The following is a 19064-nucleotide window of genomic DNA, read 5'->3' on the forward strand; positions in this document are numbered from 1 at the left end:
TGAAGAGATGTATCTGAAGAATAGCCACGAGCAGCCTGAATGAGGAGCCCAGTGACAAAGCCTTGGTCCAGCTGCAGGAAAAGTAGTACAGTGAGCAGTAGACAATACAGGAGACTCCTGGAGCACATGGAAAGTACCATCTTAAGCCAGTTAATGAAGAGTCCTGTCAGATGTCATTTTTCTGCTATGAGAGCACATCAGCTTCATGACCATTTGAGAAACCTGAACATAACACAATTCTGTGGGACCGGCATCCTGATGGAATTGTCTGAGGTAGTTACCAAGCCACTCTCCACAATATCTGAAATGTCATGGCAGTCAGTTGAAGTCCTTGGTGGCTGGAAGAAGGGAAAAAATTATACCTATTCTTAAAAGGAGTAGAGGGGAGGACCCTGGGAACTAGCAACCTCTTGGCCTCACCTCCATACCTGGAAGGTCATGGAACAGATTCCCTTGAAGCTGTGCTAAGGCACATGGAGAACAGGGAGGTGATTTGAGACACCCAGCATGGCTTCATTGAGGGTGAGTCCTGCCTGACCAACCTTACAGCTTTGTGTGGTGGCATGGTCAGTGGACAGGGCAAGTGCTATGAATGCCATCTGTCTGGACTTCCACAAGGCTGTTGGCGTGGTCCCTTGTAACATCCTTCTAAGTTGGAGAGATATGAATTGGATAGGTGGACTGTTCAGTGGGTAATGGTCAGATAGTCCAGAGGTTAGTGGCTTGATGCCCAGATGGAGACTGATGACCTACAGGTGTCTGTACTGGGACTAGTGCTATTTAATATCTTTGTCAATGACACAGGGAGATTAAGTGCACACCCAGCATGTCTGTAGGTGACAGCAAGCTGATTGGTGCAGTTTGCATGCCAGAGGAACAAGATGCCATCCAGAGGGACCTGGACAAACTTGAGAAATGATCCCATGGGAATCTCATGGGGTTCCACATGACAAAGTGCAAGGTCCTGCACCTGAGTTGGGGCAATCCCTCATTTCAATACAGGCTATTGTCTGAAGGGATTTGGAACAGCTGTGTAGAGAAATAGTTCGGGGTACTGGTGGATAAAAGGCTGTATGTGAGCTGGCAATGTGTACTTCCAGCCCAGAAGGTCAGTTGTGTCCTGTGCTGCATCAAAAGCAGCATGGCCAACAGGTCAAGGGAGAGGATTCTCCCTCTCTACTATGCTCTAGTGAGACCTCACCTGGAGTGTTGCTTTCAGGTCTGGAGTCTGTAGCACAGGAAAGACATGATCCAAAGGAGGCCACAAAAATCATTACCTCTGCTATGAGAACAGGCTGAGAGAGTTGGGATTGTGCAGCTGGAGAAGATAAGGCTCCAGGGAGACCCTATTGCAGTCTTCCAGTACTGAAATAGGGCCTCTAAGAAAGATAGGGATGGTCTTTTCAGCAGGGCCTGTTGTGACAGGACAAGGGGTGTTGGTTTTAAACTAAAAGAGGGGAGATTTAGACTAGGTAGAAGGAGGAGGGGTTTTTTTTACACTGAGGGTGGTGAAACACTGGCACAGGTTGCTCCGAGGGGTGGTAGAAGTCCCATCCCTGGAAACATTCAAGGTCAGGCTGGATGGGGCTTTGATCAACCTGATCTAGTTGAAGATGTCCTTGATCACTGCTGAGGGGTTGGACTAGATGACCTTTAAAGGGTCTCTTCCAACTCAAGACATTCCATGATTTTAAGACGTGTCTTACAGTCTATTTTCCAGGCTTTCTTAGAAGAAATTTGATAGTTCCCTACTTGCTGCTGCTGCTTGCTACTTACACTGTCTCTGGAGATAAAGATGATTCAAAATACTTAATAGTGACTTGCGGTGAAATGGTAGCATCTGAAATGACACTAATAGGCATTTGAGTGTGTATTAAAGCTGTGGTGTGTTGTGGGGGCTTTATGTGTGTGTGTGTTTTAACTGCTAGGTGCTTTTTTTCTAAAATGGAAATTGCTTGGATATAGCAGTGGATAGGTTTGGATAGAGCCCAGTGCCTTGCACTGCTACTTGCCTACCTCTCTAAGCCCTGAGTTTGATGAAAGTGGTAATCTTATCCATATTTCTACTTATCATTTAATCATAACATTTAAAATAAATTTGTTAATAAATATTTTATTTCACAGTTGATCAGAGAAAGAAAATAGAATTGGAAATGGAAGAGACACATATCCAGGCACTAGAGGTACAAATTCTGTTCTTCATACAAGAAAAAGACCCAAAACTTTTTTCAGTAAACTAGAGCTGGTAGAAGTCCTGTGTCAACTACGCATTTATGGTAGAGGACAAATGAGGGGGAAAAGTACTAATTTTCTAAATGCACTTGCTTCAGTAATGCTTGTCTTACTCTCTTAGACTCTCAAAAGAGACTGGGAGTTGGAGTCTGATACGCATTTAAAAAATGTTTGTGAAGAGCTGTGTGAAAAACATCAGATTGAAATGGTGGAACTGCAGAAAAGTCTGGAATTTGAATTAGAAAAAGTCAGAACTGAGATGGAGCTTCTTTCTCTTGAGAACCAACAATCTAAAAGTAAGTGCCATGGTTTGGGAAGCAGCTGTCTCTATTGAACAATGGCAAAATTAGCAGTTTTTAGAAGCTGTTTAATGAACAAATAGTCACACCCTCTTACCCAAAAACTGGGCTGATGGTGTAAGACTGTGTAGAAAACAGCCTGCACTGACTTCACTGCATTTCCCTGAACCAGTATCATTAAAGTCTGTTTCATGAAGATAATACGCATTTTTTGCAGCTTACTGTGGCTGAAGTGTGGTCATTTGATTGCAGATTGTTTCTGGGTGGGTCAAGATGTGTTGTCCAGAAGAGGTAGTAGCAAGTTCACAGGGTTCAGAGAGTGCTTAGTGCCAGGGTAGTGTACTTGGTGTGAACTTTCCTAGTCTTTCCTGTTATCTACTGCCTGCTGCTCAGTGTGGTCATAGAAGAAATTCTCTGTGTGTGTAGGCTGTGAAAAAATTCTTGTTTCCCTGTTCCAAGTGTGTGTGTGCTTCTAGTTCAGGATGCTTGTCCATGTATGCAGAGAGCAGATGCTCATCCCTCCAACACTACTGTTGGATTATCTCTTAGCTAACAGTGTGGAATGCAGAGAACTAGGAAGCACTGCATAGATATATTTGGTTAAGAAATACTTTCCTGATTCAAGTATTTTTGTGGTTCCCTGTAAAAGCTAGTATTCTAGTCTAGGGACCTGCAGTAGTTGCACATAAGGTTGTACAGGTCATTCAGTAGCAAGGATGATGATGTAACAGAGCTCATTTTTAATTTTAGTAAAATATATAGAACTGGAGAAGGAACACCAGTTAGCCATTACAAAATTGCAACAACAGCTGGAAACTGAACATAACCAACTCCTAGAAGATCTGAAGATGAAAAGCCAAGAAAAAGAGCAGAATCTTCAGAAAGAGGTAAATTTCTTCACTCAAATAGTCGATTAGAGTATCACAGTATCAGTATCACCAAGGTTGGAAGAGACCTCGAGGATCATCGAGTCCAACCTATCAACACAGACCTCATGACGAGACCATGACACCAAGTGCCACGTCCAGTCTCCTCTTGAACACCTCCAGGAAGGGTGACTCCACCACCTCCCTGGGCAGCACATTCCAATGATGAATGACCTTTCTCCTCACCTCGAGCCTAAACTTCCCCTGGCACAGCTTGAGACTGTGTCCCCTTGTTCTGGTGCTGGTTGCCTGGGAGAAGAGACCAACCCCTTCCTGGCTACAACCACCTTTCAGGTAGTTGTAGAGGGCAATGAGGTCACCCTTGAGCCTCCTCTTCTCCAGGCTAAACAATCCCAGCTCCCTCAGGCTCTCCTCATAGGGCTTGTGCTCAAGGCCTCTCACCAGCCTTGTTGCCCTTCTCTGGACACGTTCAAGTGTTTCGATGTCCTTCTTAAACTGAGGGGCCCAGAACTGGACACTGTACTCAAGGTGCGGCCTAACCAATGCAGAGTACAGGGGCACAATGACCTCCCTGCTCCTTATTCCTAATGCAGGCCAGGATGCCATTGGCCCTCTTGGCCACCTGGGCACACTGCTGGCTCATGTTTAGGTGGCTGTCAATCAGCACCCCCAGGTCCCTCTCTGTTTGGGAGCTCTCCAGCCACTCTGACCCCAGCCTGTAGCTCTGCATGGGCTTGCTGTGGCCAAAGTGCAGCACCCGGCACTTGGACTTGTTAAATGCCATCCCATATATAAGAAAAAGTAGAGTCTGTACATATCATTTGGGTGATTAGTTTGTATTAAGGAATTTTATTGAAAAACTAAAAGGTATCTCATGAAGCACTTAAAGACTGCATTTTTTATAGTGGTCCAGAATCTTTTTATTGCCATTGTCTTTGTGCCATTTGGGGCTATTTCTTCCTCTGTCTTTACATGTTTAACTTTTTGGGGTTTGTGTTTTGGTTTTTTGTTTTTTTTTTTTTCTTATCTGAAACTTTATTTTTTCCAGTGATGATAAATGTGGCATCAGGAACAAATTCCTCTCTCAGAAGAGTGATTCTACGTTATCAGTATCTCTGATACCAAGGAGTGGGAGCTGAGAGTCTGGTTATCACTGTTTCCATCTGTTTCTGACAGAGCTCTCTGTTGCATAAAATAAGCTGTTAGAAGAAATTCTATGAATTTAGTGTGAGGGGGTTTTTGTTGTTGTTGTTATTGGGGTTTTTTACATTTGTTTGTTTTGTTTTAACATGTCTTTCATAGCTGGAGAAACTTCAGGTCATACATGAAGAGGTCAAGACTCAGTCACAAGAAGAAATCAGGCAGCTTTGGTGTCAGCTTGAAAGTAACCGAGCAAATCGACAAGAGCTAAGTGGTATGCTCTTTATTGTGCTCTATAGTCTGCTTTTTATTTTTTTTATCTCTTTTTCATGTGGAAGTATGCATTATTGACACACAGTGTTTTCAGTTGTGTACCAGAAACATACAGGTAGGTCACAGAAGTGTCAGTGGGTTGTACCCTAGTGGTCTCTGAAGGGAGATACTGGTCAGTGTTAGCAGAGTAGTTGGTCCTGCAGTGTCAAAAGCATGGTGTGGCTGTGGGGAAAAGTTCACTCCTGTTGTTTTCTTTTCCCTCTCCACTTTACTCCTGCACACCAAACATTTTTCATTGCAATGTCAAATAAGCATAATGGAGTTAAAAAAGTGACAAAGCGCTGGCTAATAGAATAACATGCTGCACTTGTATTTGGTGTGGAAATGGGTATGAATTCAATTGAGAGCCTGTAGACAGTAAAGCTCGCTGTTTAGTTTATGAATTCTAGTGGTTTATTGTGTCTGTTTAAAAGCTAAACCAAATAGAACTCTGATTAGGTTATATCTTGAAGTAGAAATGGGTTTTCCCTCTTTAAGGTTTGAGGAGAGGTAAATAAAATGCTTTTTCATTGACACTCAGCACAGAGATTCATCATCTACTGAAAGACTTTCAAACAGCTTCACAGTGTAGCGGTTGGAGGTGACAGAGAGTTGTGGCTGAAATGAAAGAGAACATATCTCAGATGTGTGTGTGCAGAGATGTATAATACATGAAAGGAGAATCTTTGGAAAAATAAAAATTATACAGACCAATATGTTAACCTTTCTGATGTGTGTGCTCACCTTGTACTGAGACTGGAACACTAGGAGTCATTCTTTGCTGGTGCTGGGGTAGTTAAAACAGAAGGCAAATGTAATATGCATCAAGAACAATTTCAGATTTCCTGAATAGCATAATTTTTGAAATACAGCTTTTTAAATATAATAGAGCTTTGTAAAGGTGGCTCTTTGTTATTGTTACAAATGGAGTGTATCAGGTCTTTGTTTTGATATTGCAGAATTATTGCAGATAACACTAAACAATATTTGCTGGAATTCCTGGATTTCCTCTCTATAACCCTTTATTAACCTTTCAAATGTCTTTCTGTGTTTCTAATCATTCACATTTCTCGTTCTTTGGACTCTTCATGTTTCTTCTTTGTCTTGCTTGAGATGATGAAACCAGAGTGCAAGGCCATGGTCAAGGTGAGGACTTCTCTTTTGGTGTGTCACATCTTGCTTTACTTTGCTTTTCTTCACTTGAGTGATCGCTGGCTGATGTATTTGGCTTGATTTGAGCATTCATGGTGGTGGATTCAAAACACAGCAACTGGGTAATGGGATTGCTGCCCTGATACCATCATGCCAATTCAACACTGTTAAACACTTTTCTTGGTTAATTTTGCGCCAGCAGACTTCGCTAGTTCCTGCTTGCCATTTCCTCTGGTCCCTGTGCCTGGCAACTGCTCCCTTTGGTAGCAAGCTTGAGACATGTACTTCTCTTCTTCTTTCTGTCTGTTCATTGTGAGCATTTTTCATGCAGAGTGTCCTTTCCTTGTTTGCTACACAAAAACACACTGTCAGGTAGCTGTGTTGCTTCCTGGATGGCATCCTCCATTGCCGTAAATATTTCTTCTCTTATATAACATAAGCAGCTGCTCTTTTCCAGGCTCATTTCATGGTGATGGCTTCTCTGAATGCAGTATGAATGGAAAACATGGTTTTACTGTCTTCTGAAGAAGAAATGTTTTGTTTTTCAGAAGCTCATTTTCTTACATAGTTTGTGGAATAACACTTTACTTCTATGCTAACAACTAAAATACTACTTAGCCTAAAGACTGAGTACTTCTGAGAGCTTGTGTTGGTTTTGCCTCCATTCTAGAGCTAAAAGAGCAGCTCCTGGCTCGTGCATCACAGGTGGAAGAAATAGAGCGTTTAAAACAAGACTTTGAACGGCGGCATCAGCAAAGACAAAGTGAGCATGAAACTGAGTTAGAACAACTGAGACTATATTTTGAAAATAAATTAAGAGTTGCTGAAGAAAACTACAGAGAAGAATTGACTTTGCTCCATCAGAGACTGCAGGAACTGAAGGAATGTTCTCTGTCAGAGTCAGAAACAGGAGACATCAGGTGATTTATTCTTTTCCCTTTAATATCATGTTATGACAGCAGGATTCAATTTTTTACTGTTTTTTAATTTTTTATTTAGTATGAAGTATGTTAGCCTCTGAACAAACTGGGATTGAGCATTAGGTAATCCATAGTTGGAAATTCAGTATGTAAAGTAATTCATTAACAGTCCTGAGCAGTTGTTGCAATTGCTCTGTGCCTACTTTCAGTACTACATTTAAAGTCAGAAGGTTAATTTAATCTGTGGCATGTTACAATCCTAAATTTTAAATCCCTTTTCTCAGTTGTTCTGTCACAGGTTTTGAAGAGCCTGATGAGAAGGAGCAAAGGGATACACTTGGTCAGCTAAATCAACAGCTGGAACAACATCAGGTAGGATTCTTCATATATTGAAGTTCTACTGTTCATTACATGACCTGTATGAGAATTGATGTCTGATTCTTAGCTCTTAACAAGGAGTTAGTTAATTTTAGACATTTATTAAGATTTAATAATTTTTGACAAGCATGTAGTAAATTGTAAACTTAAAATAGTTCTCTGACTAGCAGAACAGATGAAGCATGGCGTGTTGCAATTTTGTGTGCTGTTTGGGTTCTCCCATGCCTTGTAACAAACCTATCAAAACTCTTCCACACAGGTGTGGAATTAATGTTTCTCTTCTTTGTAGCTTGTGTAGTAATTGTGCCTTTTATTGCTGTCTGCTCTCTTCAACTGGAGATGTTAATTTGGTTCTTCTTCCATTTCTGCACCTATTTTCACAAATCTTGTTGCAATTTAAGGTCTTGACTTCTTTGCTCAACTCACTCAAAGCCAAGTGTTTCAAAAAGGAATTTTCATCTTCTTTGTCTTTAGATTTTTATTTCAAAATTAATTATAAAAAGACTTCTTTTAGTGTGGGAATAACAAGCAGACAAGACATAAGATGGTATGAGCTCAGTCTCATTAGTAAATCAAATAAAACTCATATATGAGTGAAAAACATAAACATCCTGCCTTTTTCCTTGCTGCTGTTACCTAGCTGAGAGTGAAATGATGGCATTCATAGATCATTATTTCTAAGTTCTGTGGTGTGTGTAGGAGGTCTCCTCGCTGTTGATAGTTTTTCTACCCAGATGTGTGTGGGACTTTGTCCTCTATTACGCTTTCAAACAGCTCCCAAAATTCAGATTTGCCTTGCGGCATGGTTCCAGGACATACCTGTCTTGAGGGTCTCTGCTGGTGTAGATGAAGTGTCAGGAACAGAGCAAAAGCAGTAAGGGTTTTGTAAACAAGATATGTGTCAAGAAGGTTCTTTTGTAGTGCAATTCAATTAGCGCTCACATTGAAAGACTCAACGTGGTTTCTTCTAAGCTGGAGATGTTTTTCTAACCTGTTTCTTCTGTAGGAAGAACTTGCCAGTTTACAGGCAAAAGTTGAAGAACAACACAGGCTTGAATTGGATTCCTTAAGATCTTCCCTTGCACTTCAGTATAAGGAGGACCTGATGAAAATGAAGATGAATCTGTCAGACAAATATGTAACGGAAATTGAGGAAATCAAAAGAAAGCATTGTTTGGAACTTGAGCAGCTGCGGGCCCGTCTTTCAGAAGAGCATATAAAAGGTAAGGTGATCCGACAGGGAAATAAAATAAGCTGCTTGTGTGGCTTGTATTTTAATTTAAATAGGCTTATCTGAAGGAGTTTTCAATTTGCTATTACTTTACCCTAAACTATAGGGAATGCTTAACATAGTTAAACCCTAGCATCCCACACTTTGCTTTTTGGCTTTTATGGGCATCTTGAGTTAAATTTCCAACTATGTGGTGACCTGAAGTTGTCTATTATTGTGACGGGTTGAAATTCAACCCCCCAGCATTAACTTTGCCAGACCAACTCAGTTGGAAGCAAATGAAAAGCTGCATTTACAAGCAAAACTACACTCTACAATGGAATGCATGAATATGTACAAAATATACAGAATATATACAAAATATATAATATTTACAATATTATACAGATATTTACAATTAGCAAACAACACGAGAATCCCCCTGGTCAGAGACCAGGGAAGCTGTTCCACTGTCCCCGCACCCCTGCCCCGTCCCAAGAGAGAAAAATTGCAGAGAGAAAGCAATGGGTTAGACTTAACTAAACAATGCAGCCAAGGTCAGCCGAAAAGCAGGTTAATCTGTCCCAGGCGAAGCAATCAGAGAAGAGATCAGAAAAGAGAAAGACTTGTTTTGGTACAGGCAGTCTTATAGCAGATATTTCTCTAATGAATTTGTTTAGAATAATCTTCAGTTTTCCTTTTTTACACCCAATAGTGATTTATTTGTAGTTTTCTATTTTTCTGCTCAAAATCTGTAACTAAATTTTAAAGGCATAGCCTGAACCCACAAGAATTACGTAGTAAAAATACAACTGTGGAGCAGTTGCTAAAAATAGTTGATCAGGTTTCCATTCTTGATACCTGGAAGGGTACTGTCAATTCCTGAATTGAATATATACTTGAAAATTTTTTAGTGTTACCTGTCAGCTGTGTTACATGTCTCTTGTATTTGCTTTAAATAAACCAGTTCTCAGTCTAGCCATAGAGTAGACCCACTTCTGCCCTGTGTCCCATACCTCTTTTACCTGTGTTCCTCTTGTGGCTTAGAGAGTGCTCTACTCATTAAAGGTTAATATTTCTTTTTACTCTCTATTAAAAGCATTTATGGTAGCAGAATTTGTAATAGACATCTTTTGCTGTAGAGTTCAGGTTAAAGTTAAAGCTGAATTTAATGAGACGTGGTCTTATGTCACTTCTTAATATTTGCTGCTTTTCTTGGAATTTTAATATATAGAAATGTACTGCCTTGTACTGGTTCAATAAAACATGCATATGTTGTTGAAGTACAGGTAAGGATCATGGCAGTTCTTGTATCTGCAGAGTCTTTGTGGGAGCACAATGTGACACACAAACACTTGAATTTATTATCTGTAACAGCTAGTTACGTCACACATGGCTGAAACTATTTTCCTTGGTATTTTGGTTGAAAGGATTGGTACAACTTTTAAAATCTGCAGTCTTCTTTCTTATCTTCACTTATTTATTTGTAATGCTAGACAGCATATCAAAACTGCTTACATTAAAACGTTTAGAGAGATTTCCTCCAAAAGCAGATGGGTCATACCTCATGCATACTGTATGTACGAAAGAGGACATAAAACTTCCATGAATCTGCTGTTACAACCCACAAAAAAAGTCTGCTCCTGTGGCTGTTGCTGACAGGAGGGAGGTCCTGCCACAGGATTTATGATCTGTTCCCACAATCTATGCTGATACTGCTAGATTTCATAAGTGAGGATAAAGCAAAGCAGAGTACAAAATTCTCCTGATAAAGGGTTCTTGTTGGTCTGTAGGCAGTATGGCTACCGACGAACTGCGCAGCTCACAACGTTCAGTTTTATTTCTGTACATTAATAGGACTTGTTAAAATAAAATAAGCTCCAGAATGTTGTTTTATTGTTTGGGTTGGGTCTTTGTTTTTGTCTTTTTTGAAGAAATCACCAAACTGCGCCTACAGAGTGCTCGAGATGCAGCACATCAAGTTGAAATGGAGGTAGCTGAGCGAGTGTCTGTGCTGGAGGAAGAGCACAAAGCTAAGCTCTCACTCCTTCACTCTGAGAAGCAGCGTATTGCAGAGCTTTCAGAAGAAATAAAGTACTTAAAGGACGAGATTGCTAAGCAGAAAGATATTTCTGTGCAAAATGAAAAACATCTGAAAGAGGAAATGGAAAAGGTAATTCTCATTACAGTACTGTTTTGGACAAGTTCCAATCTGTTAGGAAGGCCAAGAGCAGTACTTAACTTAAAATGTCCCTAGATGAGTAGCTTTAGGTGTAAAATGGACTTGCATAGATACACCTAAATACTGGAAAACACCTCTGAAGTTCAGAGCACTTAAATGTTAAATGCGTAATTTGTTTGCAAATGAGCTTTGCTTTAAGAGCAGGATGGTGTGGGAAGACAGGTCCTTTTAAGGTTGATCCAGTCCACCTTTTCTATTGAAGTGGGTCAGGCACACCTATACCACTCCAACACAGGCACATAGAAAAGGTCCTCGTCCTGAACATCTCACTGCAGCTGTGAGTCCTGGTGCACTTGCATGCTGTGATGTGGTAATGGAGGATTCAGCAGAAATCACTTTGGCACGTAGAAAAAGCCCTTCTGCTGAATGAGTCTCCACTAAGAAATGCCTAGTTTTGTTAGGACTATCTTTTGAAGCAAATAACCAGAAATAATTTTTCAGACCCCTTTTTGAGGGAAGAATTAAAAATTGGATAACAGATTTCTACTTTTGCTTCACTTTTGAATAGCTCTTACACCTTTGTTGTCAAAGTGTTGGAATTGAGAGAATCCAATATGGCACCATCCCTCTTACCTATTGTATCAGCAGTCGCATCTGACCATAAACCTTGATTTGATCTTAATTCCTTTTTTTTTTTTCCAATGTTTCAATCCTTATGAGCATTAGATGGATGAAGCTCTTATTTCTCTAGTCCTCCTTTCCTCTCATTTTGAAGTGAGATATATGTATATATGTGTGTATCCTTTTCCAGACTTAAATGTGTGGAGAAGGCCAGAATAAACAATTGCAAAGTGTTTGTAGGTAAGGTGGAGGCTCAGTTGAAACTTCCAGTAGTGAAGCTTTCAGTGTTAGTGCTTTACTGCTACCACCTGCAATATCTTGTTCGTTGCACTTCTGGTTGGGTCAAAAGTAAGTATGTGCAGAGCACAGTGTTTGAAAGGAGCCTGTCCCACATGCTGATTCTTTGGAAATAAGCATTTTGTTTGCCTTCCTGTGTCTTACTCTCAGAAACGGTGAACCTCTTCTAAATTTCATCTGCTGCCTTTCTGTTTCCAGTAGCTCCCATGAAAGTTTTCATGGATTTTGTGTTAATCAAAATCTGAGGGGTTTGCCTTCTGTGTCTTCATTTAGGTTGTAGCATAAATGAATGCTTAAGTATTTTTTTCAAAGCAAACCTTGCAAGTGAATACTGAAGGGTACACTTCATACCAATGCTCCTTAATAGCTTTTAATGTCAGGAGATGACCTGTTGTTTCCCTAGTTTACTCTTTATTTGTTTTCCTATTTTAAAAACTTTTCCCTTTTGTCATTGAGCAATCATTTGTTGCTTTGGTTTCTGGTTTTATGCTATGTGCTTTTTATGTTGCTTTCATGCTATGCACAAAAACTGTTGTTGTCATAGACTTGGATGCTACCTATAAAACATCACTGGAATGTATAAGCAGAAGTTTAATCGTGATCAGTATAAATAAGTAAGGTGTCCATTTCACCAAAATCAGGAATCAAACCCCTTAATGCTGGGTTTCACATTAATTAATCAAAATTTATAAACATTTTCCAACACCCATAACTTTTCAAGTTGAACTTCTGAAAGGAAGAATGGCCCCAAGAGAAAACAACCTACAGTACCACATTAATTCTAAAATTTTGCCTTGATTTTTTCCCTTTTCCTGACTCTAATCAATGCTTAGTAATGCATTGAATTCAGGTACCTATAAATTGGTATTTCAGCCTTACTTTTATTTGGAAAAGTGGCTTCACTGCAAGAATTGAGTCTCTCCAAGGTCTTAAATGCCTGAGAACGTTCAATTCACACACTTGAGTTTGGTTTTGATATATTAGACGTTTTTTAAAAACTGTGTTCACAGGTAAAACATGAAGTTGCTGAGGATCACAAGAATAAATTAAAGGAAGCCAGAGAAGCAGCCCAGAAAATAGAGACTATGTATAAAGAGAAAGAGAAGAAATGGAAATGTGAAAGTGAGGACCAGAGACTTCAAGCAGAAGAGAAGTTATCATTGTTGCGCACAGAACTGCAAAGCAGAGCAGAACAGGAGAAGCAGAATTTACAAAAGGAGTTTGAACTTCGAGAAGCTGAAATGAGCCAACTTCAAGATCACCAAGCTGCCAAAATTCTAGAATTGGAAAAGCTGGTAAAAGAGCAGCAAAACAGCTTACAGCAGCTGGAGGACAGCCTTGCAAGTGCCCAGGCGATGCAGAAATCTCAGGAGCAATATGACGCTGACTTGCAGGCAGCCAAAGCACTTATGGCAAAAGAAATGGAGAAAGCCACCCTTGGTCTGCAGGAAGAGTGTGCATTGAAAGTTATGGAAGCACAAAACAAGTAAGTCCTGAGTGTTTCAGCCTTTTGTCTTACCAGTAAAGTCAATGTCACTGTTCCTTTTTCATACTTTAAACTGAAAGAGTGGTAATGATGTAGGTTTGTCACTTGATGGCAACAGCTAACTTGTATATGTAAAGCTGACTTTCCCCAGGAAAAGTAATGCTGTCCATTATGGTTTGCTACAGAATTTTGCTTTGTGTAAATGCTTTTAACTGAGTGTAGCAAATCAAGTGAAGTGTAGTCAAGTTCTGCCTGCTAGTTAATAATACAACACAGCTGATAAGTGTGTGTGAGCCTTGGAGGAGGGGAAAGTGTTACAGCACACATTAAGTGGAAAAATTTGCTACATTTTTTTTTTTTTTCAAGTGTTGTCAAACAATTCAAATTAATTGTTTTTCCTGGTGAATGAAACTTGTGTTAATCACTGAATGCTGAAGTTGTTGGGGCTGCATAGGATATTCTTCAGTTTGGTTAGACATGAAAGTTGAAGCTGCTCATTTCACAGTGTCACAGTATAATTGTTGGAAGAGACCTCGAGGATCATAGAGTCCAACCTGTCACCACAGACCTCATGACTAGACCATGACACCAAGTGCCACGTCCAATCTCCTCTTGAACACCTCCAGGGACTGTGGCTCCACCACCTCCCTGGGCAGCACATTCCAATGACGAATGACTCGCTCAGGGAAGAACTTTCTCCTCACCTTGTCTAAACCTCCCCTGGTGCAGCTTGAGACTGTGTCCCCTTGTTCTGGTGCTGGTTGCCTGGGAGTTTCCTCCCCTTCCTACTCCCATAGTTGTAAGTGTATTAGAGGAAATATGCAAACTACTACATATTTGTATACATTGCTTTAAATATATCCCTTCTTTCCTCTCCAGTATAGGCTTGCAAAACAAGATTGAGGAAACAGAGTAAGAAAACCCTGAAAGCTGGAACTTAGCCTTTAAATAGCAATAATTAAGAAGTGATTAGTTATCTGTATCCAAAAAAACCCCACCCTATAGTTAATTACAGGAGTTCAGGTACTAAATCTCCTGCATCCAACTTTAAGCAGACCTCAGAGACCTGAGTTTGGAGAGCCTTCCCAAGTATCCCACATAGACTTCCACATATCTCTGTCTTAACTAGATGTTTTTAGAGATGTTCCTTATAACAGTTGATTTACTTGCAGACAACACATTTGAGATGTAGACAATGTATATACTATGTCCTAGATGCTCTCATATAGCACTGTTTTCTCAAACAGAGACAGTGAGCTATGTTTGTATGTCTATTAGTGAGTAATTTGAATAGGGGGGGTCATTCTACCTAGTAACAACCAGATGCTACCAGGTGACATAGCATAACCTTTAATTATGTGGCTATGAAATCAGTGTTGTGGCTTGCATTGAATTACTTCTGTTTGGAGCAAAGTGAGATTTGTGGAGGCTAAGTAAAGTCTACTTGTTTTTCTTTTATTTCTTATTAATGTTTTTATTTTAAAAATCCTAAACAGTGCCTTTCTGACAATATTCTCTTGACTACCTTGGCGATAATATAGGTTTATGGAGGAACACAAAGCTATGACTCAGAAATTCACAAGCGAGCAAGAGATTCTTCTACAAGAGCTGAAAAAGAAACATGTTGATGAGCTGGAACTCCAAAGTCAGCAGTTACAGGAGAAGCATAAGCAGCAAGTTTTGTCTCTTACAGCTGAGCTTCAGACAAAGCACCACGCTGAAATTGAGAAACTTAAATCTACACTAGAAAGTAAACAGCAGATTCATCTTGAAGCTTGTGTTGCTGAACTACAGACAAAGCATCAAGCACAAATTGATGAGCTGGAGGCTAAACATTTATCAAATCTAGATTCCTTGGAGTCGTCCTACCTGTCTGAAATTCAGAACATAAGAGATGAACATAGTCAGGCTCTTGAGAAGCTACAGCTGCAGCACACAGAACAGCTCCACGAAAAAGATAAACTGCATCAAGCACGCTTGGATCAGGAGATAGAGATGTTGAAGTTAAAGCATGCTGAAGAGCTTCAGCTTTCCCAAAATAATTTGAAGATTGAGATAGCTGCTGTTCATATGGAAAAGCTTAAAGCCATGGCTGTTGAAGCAGAGGAAGCTCATAAGGTGAGTCAGAAAGCAAACTTGGTGTACAAGGTGAAATTTCATGGTGCGTTATGTGGGATCACCTTTTTCCTTGTTCTTGAGGTGTATTTCTGCAGTCTCCTTTGTGCCAGCACTAGCATTTGTGTGTGGCCATACTGTGAGCTGACACGGGCAACTGAAGCTGAAAATTAAGTCCATCTGACGCTCCCCTCCTGAATGCTCAGTCTAATGAGTTTTCTACCTCAGTGTGTTGAAAAGGGATGAGGTAAATATTTGTAACATAATTCAGAGTGGAGGGTCCTCATTCTGTGGCTCAGAGATTCTCTGCCAGATAAAGTTACCATCTAATAGGTAGGGATTAAAACAAAATATATGTAATTTGATAAGTTAAGCTACATTTCCAGGACTGTAAAAACCCTCCCTAATGGCACAGTCCCAAGAGGGAAAACAGAAGGGTATCCCTAAAGGTCTCAGATGGGATTTTGGGAGCAGGTTGTGGACGAATGGATATTGTCTTAGGGCTTTTAACAGAACTCTACAGCTTCACTCTTAACAGGGCAGAGGTTTGAGCTCTCTTACAGTCCAGATGGGTAAAAAATTATCTCAAGGCTTTTCCAAGTTGAAGCTCAACTTCAGAGCCTTTCAGAGAGAGATGCTGGTTTTCGAACTTGTGTGATAGAATGCCCACTTCCCAAGCTAATGATTATATGTTCTTTCTGTGCCCATAAAGACTAAGAGGAAAGTCTTGTGGAAGGAAAGGTGGATATTTTCCTTCTGACCTATCATTGCTAACTGATCTTAAATCTGCATTTTAATTGTTCTTGAGTATAAAGAACTTCAGAAAGAAAAAGCTGAAGATTGCTGATTGGCCCTGCTGTCATGGATGGAGACCAATAGTAGGGGATGTTAAAAGCTATTTACTAAATAGGAAAAATAAACCCATTTTAATGATACAGAGAGTGTGTGTATGTGCGTGTGCTCACCATTCATGAAGCAATATTGTTCCTGTTCACTTAAAAAGTTTGGAAACAGCAGGATATGGGCTTTACAAACGGATTACAAAAATATTTGTACTTAGTCTTTTTCTCTCTCTTTTTTTTGAATTCATGCTTACACAGGATGATTTAAACACAGCTCTTCAAAATCAAAGGAAGTTGCTGGAAGAAGAAAAACGTCTGGCCCTGGATATATTACGTGAGGAAGTATTGCATATGGAAGAAAGGCATAGAAAAGCACTCCAAGAACTTCAGGATCTTAATGAGGCAGAAATGAAGAAATGTAAGGAAGAATTCTCCAGGGAGCTGGAAGAAGAATTGGGAAAACTAAAAGCACAGCATGAACGTGAGAAGGAGGTCAGAATGTTACTAATACTTAAATCCAAAATAATTCATACTTATGATAAAGCTAATGCAGTTTTGTATCTAGATGCTCTTTAGCTTTATTAGTTTTTAATAGTGTCAGCGGATAAAATGTGACAAAGTTAACATTTTTATTGGAGGATCAGTGGGCTTGACTTCTTTTGAGTTCTTGTCATGTTTCATTAATAATTTTAAAGCTGCTATTTTGATAGAAAACTAATAGGTAATAATTTAAGTAATTAAACATTAGTGGAAAGTAACTGGTCACATCAAGCTTTCACAAGTGAGCAACCTTTGCCAACATAATGTTCTTCTTTTCTTAGATAAATTATTTGAAAATTATGACCTGGTATATGTTTTCTCAGTAAAGTCTGGAAATCTTCCTAGTTGCCCTTAAAGCATTAACCTTTTTTCTTGTTGGAAATGTTTGTGTAAGCTTGATGTTCAGTTTTCATACTGGAGGCTAAAAATTTCATCACCTACACTAAGCCCTCTTTAGACACTGAAATGGAATATGATCTACTTATTCAGTCTGTCATGCAATCTGATTTCTGTTGATGCAAGCAGGCACAAGTGATCAAGGCTTTTTACTGCTCTGCATTATATATTACATTCATACATTAGAGGAGGTCACAAACAAAAAGAGCTTTATCCAGCATAGCTGAACAACATGTTAAAATATAACTTAATTTTGCTTTTTCACTTACTAATTTGAAAATTGGTGTGCCAAGTAAGTCCCTACTCACTTTTACACCTTTGCACTACCTGGTGCACCTCACAAGAAACATTTAGGTTTGAGATCTCCCATGTTGTTTTGGACTGTTGGGCTTAGAGCTGGTAGAGATTTCCAGCTGGCTAAAGTATATGGCAAGCTCTCCTTACTTTTGGAAGAATAGTTTGCCTTGGAATGTAATTTTATTAGTTTTCTCAGAAGTTCTCATAATTACTGAATTTTTAAGCCTTGTATCCTAGAAGCAGAATTGTTTTCTATTCTCATAACTACAGTGAGTCTTCTTAGCGATCATAATAGGAAAAAACCAACAACAAAACACATAAACAAAAATCTCCCAAACCTCTGATATTTTTGAAGGACTTCTCTGTTACTCCTAGGATAATTGCATTAAGTGTAGCTGTGTAAAGCCTAATTTCATTTGAACAAGAGAAATCACATCTTATCCCTGTGTTCCTCTCCCTTTTGCTCTTTGAATTTCTCTTAGAGAAGTGTCTGTTGGAACAAACAGGTAGAGCTTTGTTAGTCTGATAGTCTCATGAATACAGGAGATGGTTGGTTACCTAAGGCCTCGTTGCTTCTTCTGTTTTTACCAGTTTGCTTCTTTCTGTGGCCAGCATGATGATATATAGTAGCTCTTTATGGCCATGAGGACTGGTGAGAACTATTGTGAAAATGCTCATAAAAATTTGTTTGAGCCTGATGATTTTGGGTTTTTGTTAATGATAATGCTATGGCTAAAGTATTCTATATGATCTACTTGTGCATAGATGTGTGTTTCTGCATCGGCCTCTGAAGTAGAAAGTGTGCGAACAGCCCTTCTGGCTGACTTTGAGGAGCTAAAATTGAAGCAGCAGCTTCAATTCCAGGAAGAGATTGAGCTACTGAAGTGTCAGTCAGAGGTACTGCTTGAACAGCAGATTGCACAGCTGAAGGTAGGGTCTGATGAAAATGAACTTCAGAGTGTGCACTGTTAGCATGTTTTGCTGAAAAAGAACAATTGGTATCCATTTTTGTTCTCAAATGGCAATCTGAGTTAGATCTCTTCCTTCACAATATTAGCACTAGAAGAGCATAGGAAGCAATGCAGTGTTCTATAAGCAGTTAAGGTGTTTACTGCAGGGTTGCCTCAAAATCCTGGATTGGAAGTGGTATCCTTCAAGCAAAACCAAAACAATCACTGGAAAGTATTTGCTCTAAGCAACATTCTTTGCATACATTTGTATTCAGTTTGTCATTTGAAACTGTCTTGTTGATGTCTGCAGTGACTGTGCCCTTGGCCTATCATCCTTTGTATACTGCACTTGTATACTTGGCAAAAACACATTCAGTGTTCGATACCTAAGCAAGTGTGTGATGACAGGAAGCACTTCCTGTTTTTTGGGAACAGTTCTTGATTTCTGCTTTCTTGGGTTGTTCCTTTGATGTTTTCATCCTGATAAGCATCTTCAAGATGCTTCAAAATTACCTTTGACCTTTTGTAGGATGTAGTTAACTGCCTGTCATCTTCTGAGCCTTGTGCAAAATGCCTTCATTGGTCAGGTGACAAGCATGTATCAAGTTACTAGACAAATGGAGAAGATACATCCTGTGTCAGAAGAGAGAGGAGGGAAAGTGCCAACACACTAAGAGCAGTACTTACGTTCATTTCAGTGTTAGCACTATGCTGAGCAGCTGTTGAGCTCAATTCGATGAGTACAAATAACTTAGATTATATGAAGTACCATCTCCTTATTTGCTTTTCTTTGGGAGATTCCAAGAGA

General features: G+C 39.6%; 1 protein-coding gene across 14 annotated transcripts in view; it reads left to right on the forward strand.

The window, feature by feature from the left end:
* The window catches only part of PCNT (pericentrin), an 87141-nt gene that overhangs the window by 18994 nt on the left and 49083 nt on the right, over positions 1 to 19064 (forward strand). For 9 of the 14 annotated variants that reach the window (XM_068138225.1, XM_068138226.1, XM_068138232.1 and 6 more), the window contains 13 exons: positions 2125 to 2183; positions 2354 to 2528; positions 3282 to 3418; positions 4721 to 4832; positions 5984 to 6016; positions 6693 to 6942; positions 7227 to 7314; positions 8327 to 8543; positions 10465 to 10703; positions 12641 to 13116; positions 14658 to 15234; positions 16332 to 16565; positions 18072 to 18236. In XM_068138225.1, coding sequence (XP_067994326.1) covers positions 2125 to 2183; positions 2354 to 2528; positions 3282 to 3418; positions 4721 to 4832; positions 5984 to 6016; positions 6693 to 6942; positions 7227 to 7314; positions 8327 to 8543; positions 10465 to 10703; positions 12641 to 13116; positions 14658 to 15234; positions 16332 to 16565; positions 18072 to 18236 — 2762 coding nt within the window. The remainder of the gene's footprint in view (positions 1 to 2124; positions 2184 to 2353; positions 2529 to 3281; positions 3419 to 4720; positions 4833 to 5983; positions 6017 to 6692; positions 6943 to 7226; positions 7315 to 8326; positions 8544 to 10464; positions 10704 to 12640; positions 13117 to 14657; positions 15235 to 16331; positions 16566 to 18071; positions 18237 to 19064) is intronic. The other 5 variants (XM_068138230.1, XM_068138233.1, XM_068138239.1 and 2 more) reach the window with 2 other exon arrangements.

This window comes from Melanerpes formicivorus, unplaced genomic scaffold, assembly GCF_026170545.1.
Source record: "Melanerpes formicivorus ecotype bairdi unplaced genomic scaffold, bMelFor1.0.p_v2 SCAF_5, whole genome shotgun sequence".
Classification (NCBI taxonomy): Eukaryota; Metazoa; Chordata; class Aves; order Piciformes; family Picidae; genus Melanerpes; species Melanerpes formicivorus.